This window comes from Pseudorca crassidens, chromosome 7, assembly GCF_039906515.1.
Source record: "Pseudorca crassidens isolate mPseCra1 chromosome 7, mPseCra1.hap1, whole genome shotgun sequence".
Classification (NCBI taxonomy): Eukaryota; Metazoa; Chordata; class Mammalia; order Artiodactyla; family Delphinidae; genus Pseudorca; species Pseudorca crassidens.
This window is the reverse complement of record NC_090302.1, coordinates 107025610-107047417: the sequence shown is the minus strand read 5'-3', so window position 1 is coordinate 107047417 and position 21808 is coordinate 107025610. Positions and strand designations below refer to the sequence as shown.

General features: G+C 39.4%; 1 protein-coding gene across 8 annotated transcripts in view; it reads right to left on the bottom strand.

Annotated features, from left to right (window-relative positions):
* Nucleotides 1–21808, bottom strand: part of MSRA (methionine sulfoxide reductase A) — a 369385-nt gene that overhangs the window by 180880 nt on the left and 166697 nt on the right. For all 8 annotated transcript variants that reach the window (XM_067745309.1, XM_067745306.1, XM_067745314.1 and 5 more), the window contains one exon: nt 9703–9822. In XM_067745309.1, the coding sequence (XP_067601410.1) occupies nt 9703–9822 (120 nt within the window). The remainder of the gene's footprint in view (nt 1–9702; nt 9823–21808) is intronic.

Here is a 21808-nt window from a genome sequence, read left to right as displayed (position 1 = left end):
AGAGAGAATATGACAAGAAGAAGAGGAAGGAGACAGCTACAAGTAAGAGGGCCCGACTCTCTTGTGGGTAAGCATCCTCCTCAGGAAGCTTCTGCCCCAGAGACAGGGCACTGGCTCCCATGTGCAAAGCCTGAAGAGGCTGAGGTCAGCTCTTTCCCTCGGCGTCCCCAACAGACCCTGCAATTCCATGCATTAGAGCCCAGGATTTATTAAGCAAAGCCTGGCCCACAGCTGAGAGGACTCAGTGGCCTGTGACTGATTCGCATGCTGATGAGGCCCCAGCAAATCTGAGGCAGGCCTGGAACACAGCAGTGACCTCTTCGGAAGCTGCTCCGTTCCTACTGGGTGATTCGCTCACATGATGGGCGACTGTGTTTTCATACGAGTCCCTTGCAGTTTTAACTTGGCAGATGGGACAACAATTGACCCAGATATTTATTTTTAATGTAACTTAGACAAGAAAGAAAAGGAAAGAAAGAAAGAAAGAAAGAAAGAAAGAAAGAAAGAAAGAAAGAAAGAAAGAAAGAAAGAAAGAAAGAAAGAAAGAAAGAAAGAAAGAAAGAAAGAAAGAAAGGAGGAAAGAAAAAAAGAAAGGAGGAAAGGAAATAAATAAAACTAATTCTCAGGCTTTAAAAATTGCCAGTCATTATGAAGTAATTAAGACCCAAAGTATCACATAAAATTCCTAGAGAAGCTCAACCCCCTATAAGGTTTTTTTCTCATATTACATTATGGCTCCATTATATGTGATTTGAAAATATCAGTGTAGGCACATTCATCAATTGCTTTTGCAATTATGTTTTAAGAACTGCTTGCTATAGCAAATTCCTCTTCACATCACTCCTAAATCCTTGAGAATATAATCCTGAAACAATGAAAGAACAACTTATTTCTAGCACTGGATGAGTATAAGGAATGTTTTTATTATTGTTCCTTTTCATTTAATTGGACTATTCAAATTTTACCATCAGATATGCTGAAATATTGACACATTTAACTACTTAGAGTCTGTCAGTCTGTTGATCTTTGACCACTACACCTGTTCCCAGCAGCGAATTAAGCTGCTCAAGGAGAGAGGTGACAGAACAACTAAACAACCCAGAGAAAACGAAAACATCAAGGACATATGAAGAATATACTGAACATGCAATATCTTCAGAGACTCCACAAAGAATCAAAATTCATTTGCCACCTCTCCTCTTAAACGACAAACAACAGACACTGACATACTGGAGTCTTTGGCTGCTAAACCCGACAGGGAAGGAAAGGCATGAATGCTTCCTTCACCACCTGAGGAGGGAGGTCTTGTGCTGCCTCATGTTTTGGTGTTTGCCAGCTGTCAGCCCTTTGAAGCTATAGAAATATCTTCTTCCTCCTCTGTGATGTCTAATGCTGTATTGAATTATTGTAGCAAACTCAAAACATCTCTAGCAAAGGGCGCGCATGTCTATTTTGTTTCAGCTTTGGGAACTTTGGACAGCCCATTAGCACGGTGGTTCCACGGCTGTGTGAGCACGAGAGATCACGTGATTTTGTTAAGCCTCTGCACAAGTACAGGTGCTCCGGGGTTCTAGAATCCAGGCATGAAGGGCATACTGGTGAAGACCAAAAGCTGCTCTGAGCTCAGTAAGACTGCATGAATGTGTCTTTCATTTTCACAACGTCATCTCCCTTGCAGACTGAAAATCCGAAGTAGCTGTGAGAGAGATGGTTACTCAGACCTTCAGCACCTGCCTGGTGGACAAATCGATTTGCAGACTGTTCCCAACTCTGCAGGCCCCACGGCCCACAGCCCAGGCTGGAAACCAGACCTGCAGAAGCTCTGAAAGAGGGCAAGGCAACAACACCTGCTGGTCGAATGATTTCCTTTCTGGCTCCAAGGTCAGGAGAAACGAGAGATGCCAGCACACTGGTTAACATGAGAGGCTCCAGCACGCTCTGCTGTCACACCCTCAGCTCGGCTCCCGGCTATAGCACACAGCACTGAGAGCATCCAGCAGACACAAGAACTATTTAAAAACCCCAGGGCTTCCCCGATGGCGCAGTGGTTGAGAGTCCGCCTGCTGATGCAGGGGACACGGGTTCATACCCCAGTCCGGGAAGATGCCACATGCTGCGGAGCGGCTGGGCCCGTGAGCCATGGCCGCTGAGCCTGTGTGTCTGGAGCCTGTGCTCCGCAACCGGAGAGGCCACAAGAGTGAGAGGCCCGCGTACCGTAAAAAAAAATAAATTTAAAAAATATTTAAAAAAATTAAAAACCCCAGTACTCAATTAAAAAAAAAAATCCAGCCTAACTGAAATGATAATTGAGCTCTCAAAATCTTAATTCAAACTCAACAGCCACCTCCACTCTGAATTCTTTTTTTTTTTTTTTTTTTTTGCGGCACGCAGGCCTCTCACTGTTGTGACCTCTCCCGCTGCGGAGCACAGGCTCCGGACGCACAGGCTCAGCGGCCATGGCTCACGGGCCCAGCCGCTCCGCGGCATGTGGGGTCTTCCCGGCCCGGGGCACGAACCCACGTCCCCTGCATTGGCAGGCGGACTCTCAACCACTGCGCCACCAGGGAAGCCCCACTCTGAATTCTTGATCGCCATCCTCACTTAAAAGGGCATGATGCGTGGAGAAGTTGTATTTGGTCCTAGAACCCAGGTTATAACTAGGAGTCACAGGACCCCTGACCTTGGAGCTTGCTTTCTGCCTGGTGGTTTGAGAGAGGTAAGCATTTTCACCCTGCCTGCTACAAGTTCAAGGTTAATTTTATGTCTAATATAAGAGGAGCAAAAAGTGATCAAATTGCTTATAGCAAGAACTGAACACCAGAATTCTGGCATCTTCAGTGATATGTCAATAACTTAGTAATTTACCTTGACTGACATTGAAAAGAGTACAATAGGACTTACTATGCACTAAAGAGAGATTTAATGTAGTCTGCAAGGAATTTAGAAAGAGTTTTACATTGCTTGGTAAAATCTGCTAATAACAGAACTCATCACTACTTTGAAAAAGAATGGGGTCATTAATCTCATGCAAGATACATAGACATGCACATCCACCCAAACACTTCAGAAATTGTCAAACTAAAAAAGTATATTGAGTTTTTTTATATTAGTGGGGAAATTATTCAATGCTTTGTTAGAGCTCTGAAGCATCGAGGAAATAAGGATTTGCATTTGGAGAGGGTGGTGGATATGACCTATTGAGAACACAGAAGAGAAAAGGAAGAAAACGGCTTCGGCTTGTTGCGCTGCGTGCACGTTCTGTGGGCTGAGCCCAGCCAGGCCCCTGCCAAGCGACGCTTCCTGACCCATCATTTTATCTTTAATATACCCAAGAGCTAGAGTGATAGAAAGCTTATGTCCTGGATTTCCTACTCCCAATATGAAATAATTTTATTTTCAAATAAGAACCTTACCACAACCCTATGGGCTTCATAAAGCAGCGCTGTCCCCATTTTACAAGAGAGGCAACTGAGTCCAAAGAGTGGTACAGCCTCGGCATGGACACCACCAGAAGGTGACAGGAGCCTCCCACTCTGCTCCTCCCAAGCCCTGGCTCCAGCTCGGGACTTCTACCAAACACGTTGCATGAATCCACCAGAGTATTCTGTTGATAAAGAAAAGCGTCTGGGCCTCAGCTTTTCTATGGTGACTGCATAAATCTCTCTTATGAGAGAAAGTTGTACAGTCCCTTTCATGCTTCTGGTTTTGGTGCCACTTGGCTGTGCAGATTTCTAAAAGCTTTTGAATAGACTGATAAACATGGAATTGTTCTGAACATCTGTAAGCAAAATACGAAAAGATATTACCCAGTGAATGAACATCCTGGGTTTTCTTGCCAGAAATGGGGTTATTTGTGTATTAGGCTAATGCACTGAAATTAACCCAGAATGCTTATCCATTGCAGAATGTCTTTTCATATTTTCATCTGTGTAGTCGTTATTATAAAATGTAAGAATAATTCTCTATCAGGGTATTCAAGAAACTGAATAGCTCAATTACTTCTAAAATCAACGTAGGAAAGCAACAGCATGCCATTTAATCAGTTGGTTTGCATAACAAACGTGTAGTTTGTGTGAGAGTGTGTGTGTGTGTGTGTGTGTGTCTAAAGCCAGGGCCAGCACAACTCTTTAAATGTGAAAGATCAAGCTTTCATTTAACTACAGAGAAAGAATTCTGGAAGACAGGTACTAGCATTTTTCCACTTGGTATCACATACAATGATATGAAGTACTTAGTACAATGTCTTGTATGCAGTACATTCCCAATCAATGGTGAATTTAATTCGTCAAGAAAGCCTACACGAAATTTAGGCTCTTCCTGGCTGTTCCCTTCTAGGTTTTTATGGGTTCTCCAGTGCCAGGCATACACTGAGCTGTTAAGGAATACCTTGTGAATGAATGAATCCTTAGAAATCATTTCAGGAACAGAATGATGGCCACTAAGACTTAAATTACTTCTCAGCACATGTCTTAGAGACAGATCTGAGACACAACAAGAAACAGTAGCCAAACAGTGGCTGTGAGCAATGCTACCCTGCGTCTAAGCTGAGACTGGGTTCTTGGTGCAGGAGCTGGTGATGGGCAGCTCTCAGAGGACTCAGAATTCAGGCCTAAAATACCTGAGAGATGCAAGTTTCTCAGGCTGTGAGCTCCAGCACTAATTGATGAATCTGAGGAAAGGAAGTTTAAGTGCCTATTATAGGAGGGTGGTCACTTTTAAAACAGGTTTAAATGAAATGATGGACATGTGAGGGACGGAGTCTCTAGGGAAACGCAAGGAGGCAATCACAGACTTTGGAAAATCATGGCAGTCAGGCTTCTGACTCTCAGCTCTGAAGGCCAAATTCCATCTCTACACTGAATGTAACCCACGGTTAATTGAATATGGAGAGAATGACCTGTGTAGACTAAACTCACAATAGACTGAGATATACTTCTCAGAATAGCATTTCATTGAATTTGAAATGAGAAGTAGAACTGTCTGGCTGACCTGGTCTCCTTGCATTCTCTTCCTGTAAATAATCTCCACGGGAGGACAAAAGACGAGAAGTTTCTACAGAGTGTGTATCAGAACAAGACGAGTTAGTGATAGAACCTAAAAGTGTCATGGTGTCAGGCTCTGGGAGTCTGTCCAGCAGCCAAACCTTACAGAGCAACCCGGGGGGGGGTGCCAGCAGGACCTCCCCTTTCCCAGGCCGGCCTGGCAGACCTGGCTGACCAGCCTCCCTGCTAAGGTTCTCTTCTTTTCCTTTTACATATACATCAGGGCATTCCGTCAGGTTACTCTGAGGTCCCAAAGACCCAAAAGCCAAGCTCTCTTCTAAGTGATTGCCTGTCTTGGCTCTGATGCATTACAGGCTTATTTTATACTTCATTCCCAAAAGGCAACTTTGCAAATGCTTCAGGAACTGTTTTCCCCATGGATCTTCTACATGTGTTAGGCTCTAGACTCACACAGATCACCCAGCATGTAACAGACCCCTTGGTGAGCCGTTAATAAATGTCACCGTGGGGTCCACCTCCTCTCCTGGCTGTTACTAGAAGTCATATGTCTTTTCCACGTGCCGAAGCACAACTCCAATCGCTGGCCCATCTGGAGCCACACAGAAACACCATTCAGACATTGATATGCAGCCTGTCTGGACACACACCTGCTTTCACATTCACATGCATACCCGCTAGCAAGCAGGCATGACCAACTTCAGCCAATGGCTCTGGTTCCATGGCTTGTGATCACCAATCTGTTCGCCAAGACAATACTTGTGGAAGCTCTGACACAAGCTCTGACTCTAGAAGCATCTCCCAGATGATCGGTCAGGGTAGAAGGGAGTGGTAAAGCTAGCCCAGTGGGTTTTGAGAACCCCTTCCTGAGTGCTAGCCCTATAATTCTGGCACCTGCCCCCAAAAAACCCAATGGCACCTCAGGCTCAGGCGTCCTGCTCTGTGAGAGAAGACAGTTGCCACACAATCCAGGTCCTTGGGCTTCTTTTCTTGAAGGAAGGCAAGAAGGAAGGAAGAAAGGAAAACCTTTACAAAAGACTCCTGGTTGTGACCAAAGTTTTACAAGCTTAATTGCAAACACAAGAGTAAGCAGTTTGGAAATTAATGCAAATACTGGAGCACAGACTAGTATTTCTCTCACATGAAACCTCAGCAACGATTATACATCTTAGCAGAGCCTGGGTTTTTCTTTCTTGCAAGGCAGACCCCTCCAGGGCTGACTTGTTCAACAAGGCTTTGAGCACCTGAGGCCCCAGTAGGGAGGCCTAACCAGTATAACCTGCTTTCTGTCTCCCCCATCCCTCTCCTTGGTCAAAAATCTTTAATTAGCTGGGGACCTTGTTTGTTCTCCTTCCCTGCTATTCCCAGGGATCTGAAGGCTCCACCACTTCTGTGCTAGAGAGCCCTTTCTATCACAGCTTCTGTCTGCCTTTTTGTTTTTCCCTTTCATGATCAGAACAAAAAAAAAAGCCTGGGGAAAGAAATCATCTCTCCTTCTGAGTCTGGATAAGACCCTATAACTATCTTTTTCCAATCAGGAACAAGTTTCCATGACAACCATGCTTCCGGATGCCACCGCTAACTTAGCAGGTAGTGCTCACATCAAATAGAGAGTTCTTTACCAGCCTCCGTGGTTTCTGTACTTCACTGTTGCTACAGGCCTCTAACGCACCAGATGTCTGCATGAACTGTATCTTAAAAGGGTTTTTTCCTTTTTCCTTTTAAACATCAGAAAGACCCAAAAAAACTGCTTGGTATTTTCCTTACAGTAATCATTAAAAAGCATACCGATAGATTCAAAAGTATACATGAAAGAGAATATGTGGAGGAGGGAAGCATAAATAGGTGGATGGAGAATGGCTGGGCCGTGATGACAGCTGGGTGACTTACACCACAGTCAGTGGCATAAGTTTTGAGCTGACAGCTAATGAGATCGGGAGATATGACCTCAGGTAAGTTACTTATTCTCTCTGAGCCTCAACACTCCCTCTGTAAAAAAGCAGAAACTGAGGCCCTTCATGGGGCTGTCTGAAAGATTAGATGGAAAAAAGCAAAGATGCAAAAAGTGCTTGTTACAGTGTCTGGCACATAGTAGGAGTTCAACAAAGGGCAATTATCATGTTGTTCTTGTTAGGGTGAAGAACTGAATTGAAGAGAGTCTGAGCAAACCAGCAACCACGATATTCTAATTGATGATTAACATTTTGCTGGTAGACAGTAACAGTATAAGCAGTAGATATCTGGAGGTTTTCTTAGCAACTTTTTGTCTTAGGCTATTAAGTCATGTCTGCAATTACAGGAAGGAATCTATTCATTTCCATTCCTAAGATTTAAGAGGATACACCTGGGCAATCTCCAGGGTTCATCTGAATCTCTCTATTTATAGTTCTGCATAAGCATTTGTTTAATTTTGAAACAGAAGGAGAGGAAAAAAATGGATTAACCATTAACGTATTTTGTTCGATATTCCACATTCTCAACACCGATCAGAATTATTTCAATTCTTCTCCAGAAGCAAGAAAAAGAAGAATATGTATATTTTCATGATATTTTCATTGTTGCACAGTTCAAATTTCATTTAAAAATCAGAATTCATACTGTAGCAAACAAATCGACACGCTCATTATTGAACAAACTCCCAAACTCCAATTCCCCCCCGCCACCTACATTCGCAGTGCCCTCAAAGAGCTGAGAGGGCCCTCCACAAATAACGCCAATGCAAATCTTTATTTTTAAACGATAAGACTATTTACATATTTTTTTTAAATCCCATTTCTGTCAATGTGGTGTGGGCTGTATATTAGATAAACTCTCCCTATTAAGAACTCTTAAGATAGTAAATAAAATATTCTTTTAAAAAATGTATTTTACAGTATGGATGTGCCTCAAGAAATTCAAAACAGAACTATCATACGATCCAGCAACCTCTCTTCTGGGTATACACACAAAGGAAGTGAAATCCGTATCTTAAAGAGACATCTGTGCTCCCAAGTGCACTGCAGCATAATTCACAATAGCCAAGGTATGAAACAACTTAAATGTCCATCAATGAAGGGATAAAGAAGATGTGGCACATACACACGGAACACTATTCAGCCTAAAAAAATGAAGGAAATTCTGCCATTTGCAACAACATGAGTGAGCCTGTAGGACACTATGCTAAGTGAAATAAACTAGACACAGAAAAAGAATACTGCACCGTCTCACTTATAAGTGGAGTCTAAAAAAATCGAACTCACAGAAGCAGAGAGTAGAATGGTGGTTACCAGGGAAATGGGGAGATGTTGGTCAAAGGGTACAAACGTTTATTTATGTAAGATGAATTAGCTGTAGAGATACAAGGTACACAGCATGGTGACTGTACTTAGTAATACTGTATTGTATACTTGGAATTTGCTAAGAGAGTAGATCAAAGGTGCTCTCACCACACAAAAAAAGTACATGAGGAGATTAGTATGTTAATTAGCTTAACTATTAGTAATTGTTTCACTATGTATATCAAAGTATCATGTTGTACACCTTAAATATATACCATTTTTATATTTAAAATGAAAAAAAATTTTTAAGAGAAAAATAGTGTGTTTTAAATGCAACCAGAGCTGGCAGAAAGATAAAAGGAAATCCTTGAAGGCCAGAAATAACAAAACAAAATGAATTCCAGAAAGGTTATCTGGTAATTGAGCTAGAATTTGCCATGGAGCCAACTGCCTATCCCGGTCAGCAAATATTTTTCTGTAAAGGGCCAGATCATAAACATTTTAGGTTTCACAGGCCATACTGTCTCAGATGTATCCACTCAACTGCAACTGTGGCATGAAAACATTCACAGATAACATAAATAAATAGTCATGTCTGTGTTTAAAAAAAAAAACTTTATATAAACAGGCAGCAGGCAGGATTTAGCCTGCAAGCCACAGTTTGACAATCCCTTCATTATAGCCTGATTTTTAGTGTCTTTCCCTCAAGAAAACAAGTCTGGTATATGACATATTTGTCCCAGGTGATAGAGTGATGTGGTGATGGTCCCAATTTCTTCACATCTCCCTGTACACCTGCCTTTGGGAAGTCCCTCCCACACAGATTCTGGGCTAGACCATGTGACCTGCTTTGGTCAATGGGACCAATAGTGAATGTGACTCAGAGACTTGAAAAGTACTAGCAGAATGGTGCTTGCCCTCTCTTACTGCTCCTAATCTCTGCATCCGCCATCACATGAATTCACCCAGGCCAGTGTGTGAAGACATACGTTCCATCATCCCCATTACCCCAGGCAAGAGGAAGTGACAGCCAGCAGCAACTGCCAGATGTATGGGCGAAGCCATCAAAGACCAACTAGCCCCCAGGCAACCCACCAGTTGACTGGAATCACATGAATGAACCCAGATGAAACCAGCAGAAGAACCACCAGGCTGAGCTTAGTCTAAATTGCTGACCCACAGAATCATAAGGTAACAAATGATTGTTTTAGCGATTAAGTTTCAGGGTGATTTTTCTGCAACAAACGCTAAATGACACATTCCGTAGGAAGTCTATTATCTTCTAAAAATATGAAGTGAAAGGCCAGCAAGTATATTTATAGAAACAGGCAAGAGAAGACTGAGAAAACACACAAAAAAATTATTTCCATTTTAAAGATCCTGTCATCCGCCAGCAGGGACAAGTCCGTCCTTGTTCCTTATATGATAGAGCAAATTCTTCCTACCTGAGCAGACTTCCTCATAAGTAGGATTGGGAGTGTAGCCTCCTGCATAACCAACTTGAGTTGAATATACTCCTTTCAGGGTCCAGAATTTCCTTTCAGCTCCCCAGAAACAGCCCATTCCTAAGAAAAAATACGATACTGGTTAGTCCTTTGTCAAAAACAAGGTGGTCATTGCATATCAGAAGCCCTGTTACACTAGAAAAGAGAAGTTGTTCCTGTCATCTGGTAATAAAAAATGACTAAGATTTTATGTTTTAAAGAAGTAGAGTTTTTAACATTTAAAAAGAATTTTATTTAAGGTTATTTTAACAGAATGTCTCTTTGCTTTAGTTGTGCAAAAACTTAGAAAGCCTCAAATTTTAATGGAGTTAGTAAAGCTCTACCTTTTGAAATAACGCAGCAAAAGGATAACTGCATTTGATGAATGATTTCAACACTCAGTTCATTATGGACTTGTCAAAACATAGTAAGTTGTAGGAATAGCAGAAATTTATTTAATGATCAGCATCCTGGTCGTGCTTTCTTTAAAAATTCTAACAAAGGAAGGTAACACTAAATTACTGATTTAAATGGGAAAACTTCCCCAAATCAAAACAGATTGACACAGTATTTGATTAACGATTTCACATGTGTTCAGTTTTTTTAAATTTTTTAAGTCATTAGAAACTTTCATGTGATAAATCACTGCTCACCAAAAAGAACCTTTTTCTGAGTTCGAGTACTGAACATAATGAATAAGGAAAGAGAGACAGGGGAAGGCAGGGAAAGAGGGAACAACAAATAAAGAAACTCACAAAAATGGCATTCCATTCAACTAACAAACATTGGGCTCACACCAGTGGTTAGTTATTGGATTTCTTTGAACATATAATGAAAACTAAGAACCATGTCCCAAGGATGCACATACTTACACACATCTAAAATGCTGCATTACTTTTCCTGGGCTCCAAATAAAGAATCTTCATTTTTCTACCATGAGTTTCTAAACTGTCCACAACTGCTATTCTGTGGTCAATTCCTAGATGTAAACAAGATTACTGCCTCACTCAAGTTTTACATGGCTTTATTAAGTCATATATCATTAAGATCGTGGGTAGAACAACAGCTGGCAAATTAATATATTCCTCCTACTTTAACAATCACTAGATTTGCTAGATTCGATGACTAAAAGAAAAATTAGAGCTAAAAGAAAAATTAGATAGAAGTTTACTGAAATTCCTGACACCTGTTAATATACTACTTTAAGAATTCAGAGCAACAACCAAAAAGAAATGTGCATGACGTTATACATTATAAAAAATATATTTGCTCAACTGTGATGGGAAACATATTAACCAAAAGTAGGTTAACAGTTAAAAAATATGATAGAGCCAAATGATGAAGTTTAATGCAGTAAAAAAATTACTCTTGTGATAACAATGCAATATGGAAATATATATATAATTGTATCATAATTACCTAAGGCTAAGTTTAAAAGGGAAAAATCACAGTTATATGCATGTTTTTATTACAAAACTATGAAAATAATTCATACCAAAACAGACTAGAAAGAAATATATAAAATCATAATCATGATTATATTGCAGCGGTGAGAATATACAAATATATTTTTCAAGTTTGTATGTAATAGATTTACATTACTTTATTTTATTATTTTTTTCAGAAGCCAGGAATAGATTTTTTTTTTTTTTTTTGGCTGTGTTGGGTCTTCATTGCTGCGTGCGGGCTTTCTCTAGTTGAGGCGAGCGGGGGCTACTCTTCATTGTGGTGCACAGGCTTCTCATTGCGGTGGCTTCTCTTGTTGCAGAGCATGGGCTCTAGGCGTGCAGGCTTCAGTAGTTGTGGCACGTGAGCTCAGTAGTTGTGGCTCGCGGGCTCTAGAGCACAGGCTCAGTAGTTGTGGTGCACAGGATGAGTTGCACTGCGGCATGTGGGATCTTCCTGGAACAGGGCTCGAACCTGTGTCCCCTGCATCGGCAGGTGGACTCTCAACCACTGCACCACCAAGGAAGCCCAAATACATACATTTTTTTAAGGGAAAGAAAAAAATTCAAGGAAAAACATAAGCATATGCATTGTTCAAGTTATACATCACTAGATACCATTTTTCCTGTTTACAAGTGAATTGTTTGCTGCTAGTGAATAAATATTTACTGAGTATTTACTAAAATTGACTATCCTCAAGTCTCTGAAACAAGGATTCACTGCTAATTTTACTTCCCTGCATTCCTGGGATGAGGGAATTATATTAGTCAAGGTTCTCCAAAGAAACAGAACCAACAGGATTTATACAAATATATATATACAGAGAGATTCATTATGATGAATTGGCTCCCACAGTTATGGAGGCTGAGGAGTCCCATGAGCTACAGTCTGCAAGCTGGAGGCCCAGGAAAGGTGGTACTATAATTCTAGTCCAAACCTGAAAGCCTGAGAACCAATGATGTGAATCCCAGTCTAAGTCTGAAGGCCTGATAACCAGGAGCACTGACGCTCAAGGACAGGAGGAGACGGGTGTCCCAGCTCAAGCAAAGAGAGTGAATTCACCCTCCCTCTGCCATTTGGTTCTGTGCAGACTCTCAGTGGTTTGGATGATGCCCACCCGCACTGGTGAGGTTGATCTACTCAGTGTACTGATTCAAATGCTAATCTCTTCCAGAAACGCTCACAGACACACCCAGAAATGATGTTTTACCAGCTTTCTGGGCATCCCTTGGCCAAGTCAAGTCCACACATAAAATTAACCATCACAGGAATGATGACAGGGAATCTCTGGAGAAGGACAGGTAGAAAAGGAGCTGGGCAGCATTACCAAACATAAAAGGCCACAAAGGTATCCAGGAGCCGTGCGGTGTGCCAAGCTGAGGCACCGTAGCCCCTGAAGTTCAGAAACTGAGGAGTTCACCGAATAAAATATTTCTGTATCTCACAGCGACTAACAGTGATGGTACCGAAGAGTACTGCACGCCTTCAGTATTCTCCACACATGGTATATAACAGGCTATTTTAGCAACCAGCCTTTCCTGACCATTGTCTATAGTATCACACAGACGGCCCCAGAGTCTATATCTTTTACATCTTCACTACATCCTCGTGATGTAAAACTTAAAATGACCAAACAAAAATTTATTGCAGGTAGAGAGATATTTAACCCCCTTTTATGTATAATAAGGATCAAGATAAGACCTCTGATAGCAGGGAGAATGAACTAGCTCCAGCTGGACAAAGGTCTCCAAGGGGGGCCATGGGTGGCTGAAATAATCCTCCAGGGAACTGTTATATAACCAATGTCAAAATTTTTAGAAAGGTACTTAACTTAGGATAAGCAGAAGTTCTAAGAATAAAACTCCTCGTTGAAGCAATCAGATGTTTTATCTAGTGGCTTCCAGTATAACCTAAGCATTCTTTTATTTGGCTTCAAGTGTGTGTGTGGTTTAAACAAAGCAAGGTTTATTAATGGCAGAATTTCTCAGAATTTACAGTAGTCTAGTAAACAACATGAATATCATCAAAGAAGATGTAGTGTGCACTATTTTATTTAAAATATTTTAACCTTTTATTATAAAGTAAAACAGATACAGAAAAACCACATAAAACAGATGCAAAATTCAACGCCTATCATTACTCAAATGGCCTACTAACCACCACCCAGGTCAAGATTTAGAACTTTGCCACCCACCCCAGAAATCCCTCCTTGTATTACACCCCAGTCACAACTCCCTTCCTCCCCCCAAAACTAACCACTGTCTGAATTTTATAGTATTCACTTCCTTATGTTTCTTTATATTTTTATCACTCAAGTTATCTATTCTGATACTATACTTTGGTCTTGCTCATTTAAAAAAATCTGATTATGTCTTTAAAGTTCTTTCAATTGACAGGTTCCCTCTCCATTCCTTCCCTTTTAATTTATCTATTGAAGAAAACATGAGCCACTTGACCTGCAGAATTTCCCACAGTGTGGATTTTGCCAATTGCATTCTTGTGGTGCAATTCAACTTGTTCCTCTATCCTCAATATTTTCTGCAAATTTGCTGCTGGATCCAGAGGCGTGATCAACCTCAGATTTCATCCTTTAGGCAAAACTATAGGTGGTACTATGTAATTTTTTAAACTTTTTAAAAGATTTTTTCCAGCTTTATTGGTATATAATTGACATGACATTTATAACGTCATCACATATTTGACACACATATATACTGTGAAATAATTAAAACAATAAGGTTAGTTAACACATTTATCACCTCACACAATTACAATCTTTTTGTAGTGAGAATATTTAAAATCTACTCTCTTGGTAACTGTCAACTATAAAGTACAGTATCATTAACTATAGTCACCATGATGAATATTAGATCCCCAGAACTTACTCATCTTATAACTGGAAGTTTGTAAACAATTCCCCCAACAACCTCTGGAAACCACCATACTACTCTCTGTTCTATGAATTTGTCTGTTTTTTTTAGCTTCTAACGTAAGTGAAATTATACAGTATTTGTCTTTCTCTGTATGACTTATTTCATTTAGGATAATGCCCTAAAGGTCTACCCACATTGTCACAAATAACAGAATTCCTTTGTTTTTTATGGCTAATATTACATTATGTATGTGTGTATATATATATATATATATATATATATATATATATATATATACACACACACACACATACATATATATATTTATATACACATCAATAGCACACCATCCTTATCCATTAGTCTGTTAATAGCCACTTAGGTTGTTTCCATCATTAGGTTGGCTATGGCTGATAATGCTGGAATGACCACAGGAGTGCAGATATCTCTTCGAGATACTGATTTCATTTCCTTTGGATATATACCCAGAAGTGGGATTGCTTGATTATTCGGTAGTTCTATTTCTAATTTCTGAGGAACCTCCATTCTGTTTTCCATAATGGCTTTACCTACTTACATTCCCACCAACAGTGCACTAGGGTTCTCTTTTCTCCACATCCTTGCCATCCTTGTTATCTTTTGCCTTTTCAGCAGTAGCCATTCTAACAGATGTGAAGTGATACCTCATTGTGGGTTTGATTTGCATTTCCCTGATGATCAGTGATGTTGAGCATCTTTTCATGTACTTGACCATTTGTAAGTCTTCTTAGAAAAATGTCTATTCAGGTCCTCTGCCATTTTCAATCAGATAATTTGGAGGGGTTTTTTTTGAGGGAGGGTTATTGAATTGTATGTGTTCCCTATATATTTTGGATATTAACCCCTTATCTGATACATGGTTTGCAAATATTTTCTCCATTCCATTGCTTCTTCATTCTGCTGTTTCCGTGGCTGTGCATAAGCTTTTTAGTTTGATGTAATGTCACTTGTTTATTTTTGCTTTGTTGCCTGTGCTTTTGGTGTCATATCCAAAATATCATTGCCAAGGCCAATGTCAAGGAATTTTTTTTCTCTCTGTTTCCTTCTAGGAGTTCTATGGTTTCAGATCTTTACATTCAAGTCGTCAATTCATTTCAAGTTAATTTTTGTGAGTGGTGTGAGATGGGGTCCATTTTTTTGTATGTGAATATCCATTTCTCTCGACATCATTTATTTAATAGACTTTTCCCCACTGAGTATTCTTGGCTCCATTGTCAAGTGTTAGTTGACCATATATGCATGAGCTTATTTTCGGGCTCTCTTCTCTTCTCTTCTCTTCTATTCTATTTCATTGGTCTATATGTCTGTTTTTATTGCAGTAACATATTGTTTTGATTACTATAGTTTTGTAGTATAATTTGAAATCAGGAAGTGTGATGCCTTCAGCTTTGTTCTTCTTTCTCAAAATTGATTTGGCTCTTTGGGATCTTTTTTGGTTCCATACACATTTTAGGATTATTTTTTCTATTTCTGTAAAAAATGCCATTGGAATTTTGATATTGGGTTTGATGTGGAATTACATTTAATCTATAGAATGGCCTTGGGTAGTATGGACATTTTAAAATATTAATCTTTCCAACCCATGAACATGAGATATCTCTCCTCTTATTTGTGCCTTCTTCAATTTCTTTCATCAATGTCTTATAGTTTACAGTATAAATATTTGTCACTTCCTTGGGTAAATTTATTCCTGATTATTTTATTGCTTTTGATGCTATTGTGAGTGAGATTGTTTTCTCTATTTCTCTTTCAGATATTTCATTTTTACTGTATGGAAATGCAACTGATTTTCATATGTTACATTACTGTAACTTTACTGAATTCATTGATTACTTTTAACAGTTTTTTGGTGAAGTCTTTAGGGTATTCTATATATAAGACCATGTCATTGACAGACAATTTTACTTCTTCCTTTCTGATAGGATACCTTTAATTTCCATTTCTTGCCTAATTGCTCTGGATAAGATTTCCAGTATTATGTTGAATAGGCGTATAGAGAGTGTCTTGTTTCTGATCCCGACAGAAAAGCTTTCAGCTTTTCACCACTGACTATGACATTATCTGTGGGTCTGTCATATTTGGCCTTTATTACATTGAAGTATGTTTCTCCTATACCTCTCAAATTTGTCTGAGAGCTTTTGTCATGAAAGGGTGCTGAATTTTGGCAAGTGATTTTTTTCTGCATCTATTGAGAGTCATGATTTTTATCCTTCATTCTATTAATCTGGTATATCTCATTTACTGATTTGCAGCTGTTGACCCATCCTTGCATTCCAGGGATAAATCCTGCTTGATCATGGTATGTGATCCTTCCAATGTGCTGTTGAATTTGATTTGCTAATATTTTGTTGAGAATTTTTGCATCTACATTATTCAGTGATCCTGGCTTGTAGTTTTCTTCCCTTGTAGCATCTTTATCTGGCTTTTATATCAGGGTAATGCTGGCCTCATAAAATTAGTTTGAGACTGTCCCCTCCTCTTCAGTTTTTTTGGAAGAGTTTTGAGGACTAGCGTTAATTCTTCTTTAAATGTTTGGCAGAATTTGCCAGTGAAGATATCTGGTCCTGGGTCTTTTTGAGGGGGCAGGATTTTTTTATTACTATCTCAGTCTCCTTAATTGGTTTGCTCAGATTTTCTGTCTTCATGATTCAGTCTTGGTGGGTTGTATGTTTCTAGGCACTTACGCATTTCTTCTAGGTTATCCAATTTGTTGGTGTATACTTTTTCACAGCAGTCTTTTATGATCCTTTGTATTTCTGTGGTATCAGTTGTAATGTCTCATTTATAGTTTTGTTTATTTGAGCCCACTCTCCTTTATTCTTGGTTAGTCTAGCTAAAGGCTTATCAATTCTGTTTATCTTTTTCAAAAAAACAACTCTTAGTTTCAATGATTTTTTTCTGTTTTCTTTCTAGTCTTGATTTCATTTACTTCTGCTGTGATCTTTATTATTTCCTTCCTTCTGGTAACTTTGGGCTTAGATTATTCTTTTTCTAAATCCTTAAGGTGTAAAGTAAGGTTGTTTATTTGAGATATTTCTTTTTCTTCAATGTACGCATTTATCACTATAAGCTTCCCTCTTGGGAATGTTTTTACTGCATCCTATAAGTTTTGGTATTTGTGTTTTCATCTTCATTTGTCTCAAAATACTTTCTTGAATTCCCTTTTGATTTCTTAACTCAGGAGTGTATAGTTTGATTTCCACTACTTTTGAATATTTCAGTTTTCCTCCTGTTATTTATTTCCACTTTCATACCATTGTGTTTGGAAAACATACTAGATGTAATTTCAGTTTTCTTAAATTTGTTAAGGCTTGCTTTGTGGCCTAATATATATTCGATCCTGGAGAATATTCCATGTGTGCTTGCAAAGAATGTGTATTCTGGTGCTGTTGGATGGAATATTCTGTATATGTCTGTCAGGTATATTTAGTTTCTAGTGTTATTCATATCTACTGTTTCCTTATTAATTTTCTGTCTGGGTGATCTACCGGATGTTAAAAGAGGGGTATTGACGTCTACTACTATTATTTTATTGCTGCCTATTTCTCCCTTCAGTTCTGTTAATATTTGCCTTAAATATTTAGATGTTCCAATGCTGGATACATATATTTACAATTGTTATATCCTCTTGATGATTTAATCCCTTTGTCACTGTGTAGTCACCTTCTTTGTCTCTTGTGACCAATTCTGAACGAAAGTCTATTTTATCTGATATAAGTATAGTCACTCCTGTTATCTGTTGGTTACCATTTGCATGGAGTATCTTTTTCCATCCCTTTGCTTTCTACCTATGTGTGTACTTAAAGCTAGTGTGAGTCTCTTATAGGCAGCATATTGTTGAATACTGTTTTTTTTTTTAAATCCATTCAGCCACTATGTGTCTTTTGAATGAAGAATTTAGTTCATTTATGTTTAAAGTAATTACTGATAGGTAAGAACTTTCTATTGCCATTTTACTCATTATTTTCTGACTGCCTTTTTTTTTACTTCCTTCTTTCTTTTTCCTCTCTTACTGTCTTCCTTTATAATTTGTCTTTTGTAATGGTATTCTTTAATACCTTTGTCTTTTGTGTAACTATTATAGGTTTTTTCCTTTGTGGTTACCATAAGGCTTACATTAAACATCTTATAGATATAATAGTCTATTTTAAGCTGATAACTTAGCTTCGATTACGTACAAAAACTCTATACTTTTACTTCTCTTTCCCTCACATTTTATGCTATTGATGTCACACTTTACATTTTTTATATTGTTTATCTGTTAATAAGTTACTACAGCTATAGTTATTTTTAATATTATTGGCTTTCAACTTTTCTACTAGAGTTAAAGTGATTTACACACCTCCATTACAGAATTAGGGTGTTCTGCATTTGACTGCATTTTTACCTTTACCAGTCAGTTTTATACTTTTATATATTTTCACGTTGTTTACTTAGCATCCTTTCATTTCGACTTGAAGAACTCTCTTAACTTTTCTTCTAAGGCAGGTCTAGTGGTGATGAACTCCCATAGCTTTTGTTTATCTGGGAATATCTTTAACTCTTCTTCATTTCTGAAGGACAGTTTTGTTTGGTATAGTATTCTTACCTGGCAGTTTTTTCTTTCAGCACTTTGAATATACCATCCCACCACCTACTGGTCTGCAAGGTTTCTGCAGAGAAATCCACTGATAGCCTCATGGAGATCCCCTTGCATAGGACAAGTCATTTTCTCTTGCTGCTTTCAAAATTCTACCCTTGTCTTTGGCTTTTAACATTTTAATTACAATGTATCTCAGAGTAATGTTCTTTGGGTTGATCCTGCTTGGGGTCCTTTGAGCTTCCAATACTTGCGTGTCATTATCATTCCCAAGACTTGCAAAGTTTTCAGCTATTATTTCTTTAAATAATCTTTTCGCTCCTTTCTCTCTCTCTTCTCCTTCTAGGACTCCCATGATGGAAATTTTCAAACACTTGAGGGTATCACATAATTCGCATAAGTTTTCTTCACTCTTTTTCATTCTTTGTCCTTTTTGTTCCTCTAACTAGCTAATTTCAAATGATTTGTCTTTGCGTTCGCTGATTAATTCTTCTACATGAACAAATCTGTTGTTGAAATTCTCTACTGAACTTCAACATTTCATTGTATTCTTCAGCTCCAATAATTCTGTTTACCTCTTTTTATGGTTTTATTTCTTTATTAAACTTTTCACTTTATTCATGCATCATTTTCTTGATTTTGTTTAGTTGTCTACCTGTGTTCTCTTGCATTTCATTCAATTTCTTTAAGACGATTATTTTGAATTCGTTGTCAGGCAAAGCACAGATCTCCGTTTCTTTGCCTTTAGAGCTGTATTCGTTTCTTTTGGCGGTGTCATATTTGCCTGATTCTTCATGATCCATGTAGCCTTGCATTAGTGACTGTGCATTTTTCAAAATTTTACTTTATTGAAGTATAGTTGATTTACAATGTGTTAATTTCTGTTGTACAGCAAAGTGATTCAGTTATACATATATATACATTCTAGGGTCTGTGCATTTGAAGGAGCAAACACTTCTTCCAGTCTTTACAGACTGGTTTCTATGTTCTTTGGTCAGGAAGCACATAATGTCTGGCCATCTCTCTTTTTGTGATGTTAGCATCTACTGATGCTCAATGCTTAGATGTGTTAATTCCTTGAGAGCTGCAAAATGGTGATTTTCAATTCTCTCACTTCTTTTTCATTCATTAGTTGAAATACCTTTATAGTGAAAAGCTTCCCCTCAACTATTATTTTGTTACTCGGTGGTACAGTTCATAAAATAAAGGGAAGATAAATGTTGGATTATGTCCATTGACTTAGCAGTCTTCAAGATGATGAACTTGCCCACTCCAAGGTTTACCAATTTTTTTTAAGATTTTTTTTTTTAATTTATGGCTGCCTGGGGTCTTTGTTGCTGTGCGCAGGCTATCTCTAGTGGCAGCGAGCAGGGGCTACTCTTTGTTGCAGTGCACAGGCTTCTCATTGCAGTGGCTTCTCTTGTTGTGAAGCATGGGCTCTAGGTGCACAGGCTTCAGTAGTTGTGGCATGCGGGCTCAGTAGTTGTGGCTCATGGGCTCTAGAGTGCAGGTTCAGTAGTGGTAGCACACGGGCTTAGTTGCTCCACGGCATGTGGGATCTTCCCAGACCAGGGCTTGAACCCGTGTGCCCTACACTGGCAGGCAGATTCTTAACCACTGTGCTACCAGGGAAGTCCGACCAATTAGTTTTTAAAATATCATTATAAACACATTTATTTAAACATATTTGATATGTTTCACCTTTCAGTTACCCCTCTCTTGTAAGCTCTACCTGTCATATCTTTGGCTAGGGAGAGCCTCTTCAAATTGTCTCCTGAGTCCCTTTTGAAATACTCTCAATAGTCTCTTACTGCTTCCTTGCTATCTGGTATGACAGGATGTTCCAGGCTTGTATATTTCCTACCCCATGTCTGGAATCAGCCATTTCTCCAAGAAGGCTTGTTTCTTTAAATGAGACTAGGTATCTCAAGACCATCACTTGGGTACTAGTGATACTTACTGCAGAGTGCCCAGCTATGAGACCATGTGGCTAAAACTGCCCATCAAAATCTAAGTCTTGTCAGACCCGCCAAATCATAATGTCAAAAGAGTGCAACAGCAATCCATCACAAGACAGAAGCTGTGCGTCTGGAATCACACATAACCAGGACCAGGTGGTCTTGTAGGAATAGTAGCCAGACTCCCACAGCGTCCACCAGGGTTGCACCAAAACCACTCCCTCAGTTCACACCTATGGATGTAAGGGGATGTTATACAACCAGCTGAAGGACAAGAAAAAGGCTGGATTTTGGTTTATAAATGGTTGGCTTACTATGTACAGATGCAAGCCAAAAATTCATAGCAGCCACACTGTAGTCTCACTCAGGAGTGGCCATAATAAATAGTGATAAAGGAAAATCCTCCCAACTGGTGACCTTCAAACAGTGCACCAGTTACCCACTTCATGTGGAAGGGAAATAGCCCAACTTTAGAAATCAAGCCTTTAGAAAATGGCTTGGCTGGCTAGTGAGAATCCAGAAACAAAAATACTGAAAGATCAGGAACAAGGAAATCTGAGGTAGAAACATGTGGATGGACATAGGAGTGAGTATGTGCTATGAAGATATCTGCATCACATGTTAAAGCCAGTCAGCGGGCATCCACCAAGAAAGAGGCACTAAACAACAAAGCTGACCAAGTGACTTGGCTTTGTTGGTCAGCCTGGTCAGCCTGTTCCATTGGCCACCCCAGTACTGGCATGATGGGCACAGGAACAAAGTGGCCATGGTGGCAGAGATGGAGTCAACATTGGCACAACAGTGGACTCCCACTTACCAAGTTTTATCCACTATTGCCGTCACCAAATATCAACTCCAAGCACCTGGTACAGCACCATTTCTCAAGGGGAACAACCAACCACTGGGTGGCAAAGGGGAAACGCTGGGCTCCTTCCATGCTGAAAGGGCCAGTGGTTTGTTCTCACAGTAACAGACATATTCCAAGCATGGGTTTCACTTTCCTGCTTTCAGAATCTCAGCCAACTACTGTTACATGTAACACTGTTTCAGACCAGGAGACCGGGTTGACAGCACAAAAGATGCAGCAATGAACCCATGACTACAGTTTCCACCTATCTTATTATATACCACACCACCCAGAAGCTGCCGTCCTGATTAAGCACTGGAACATC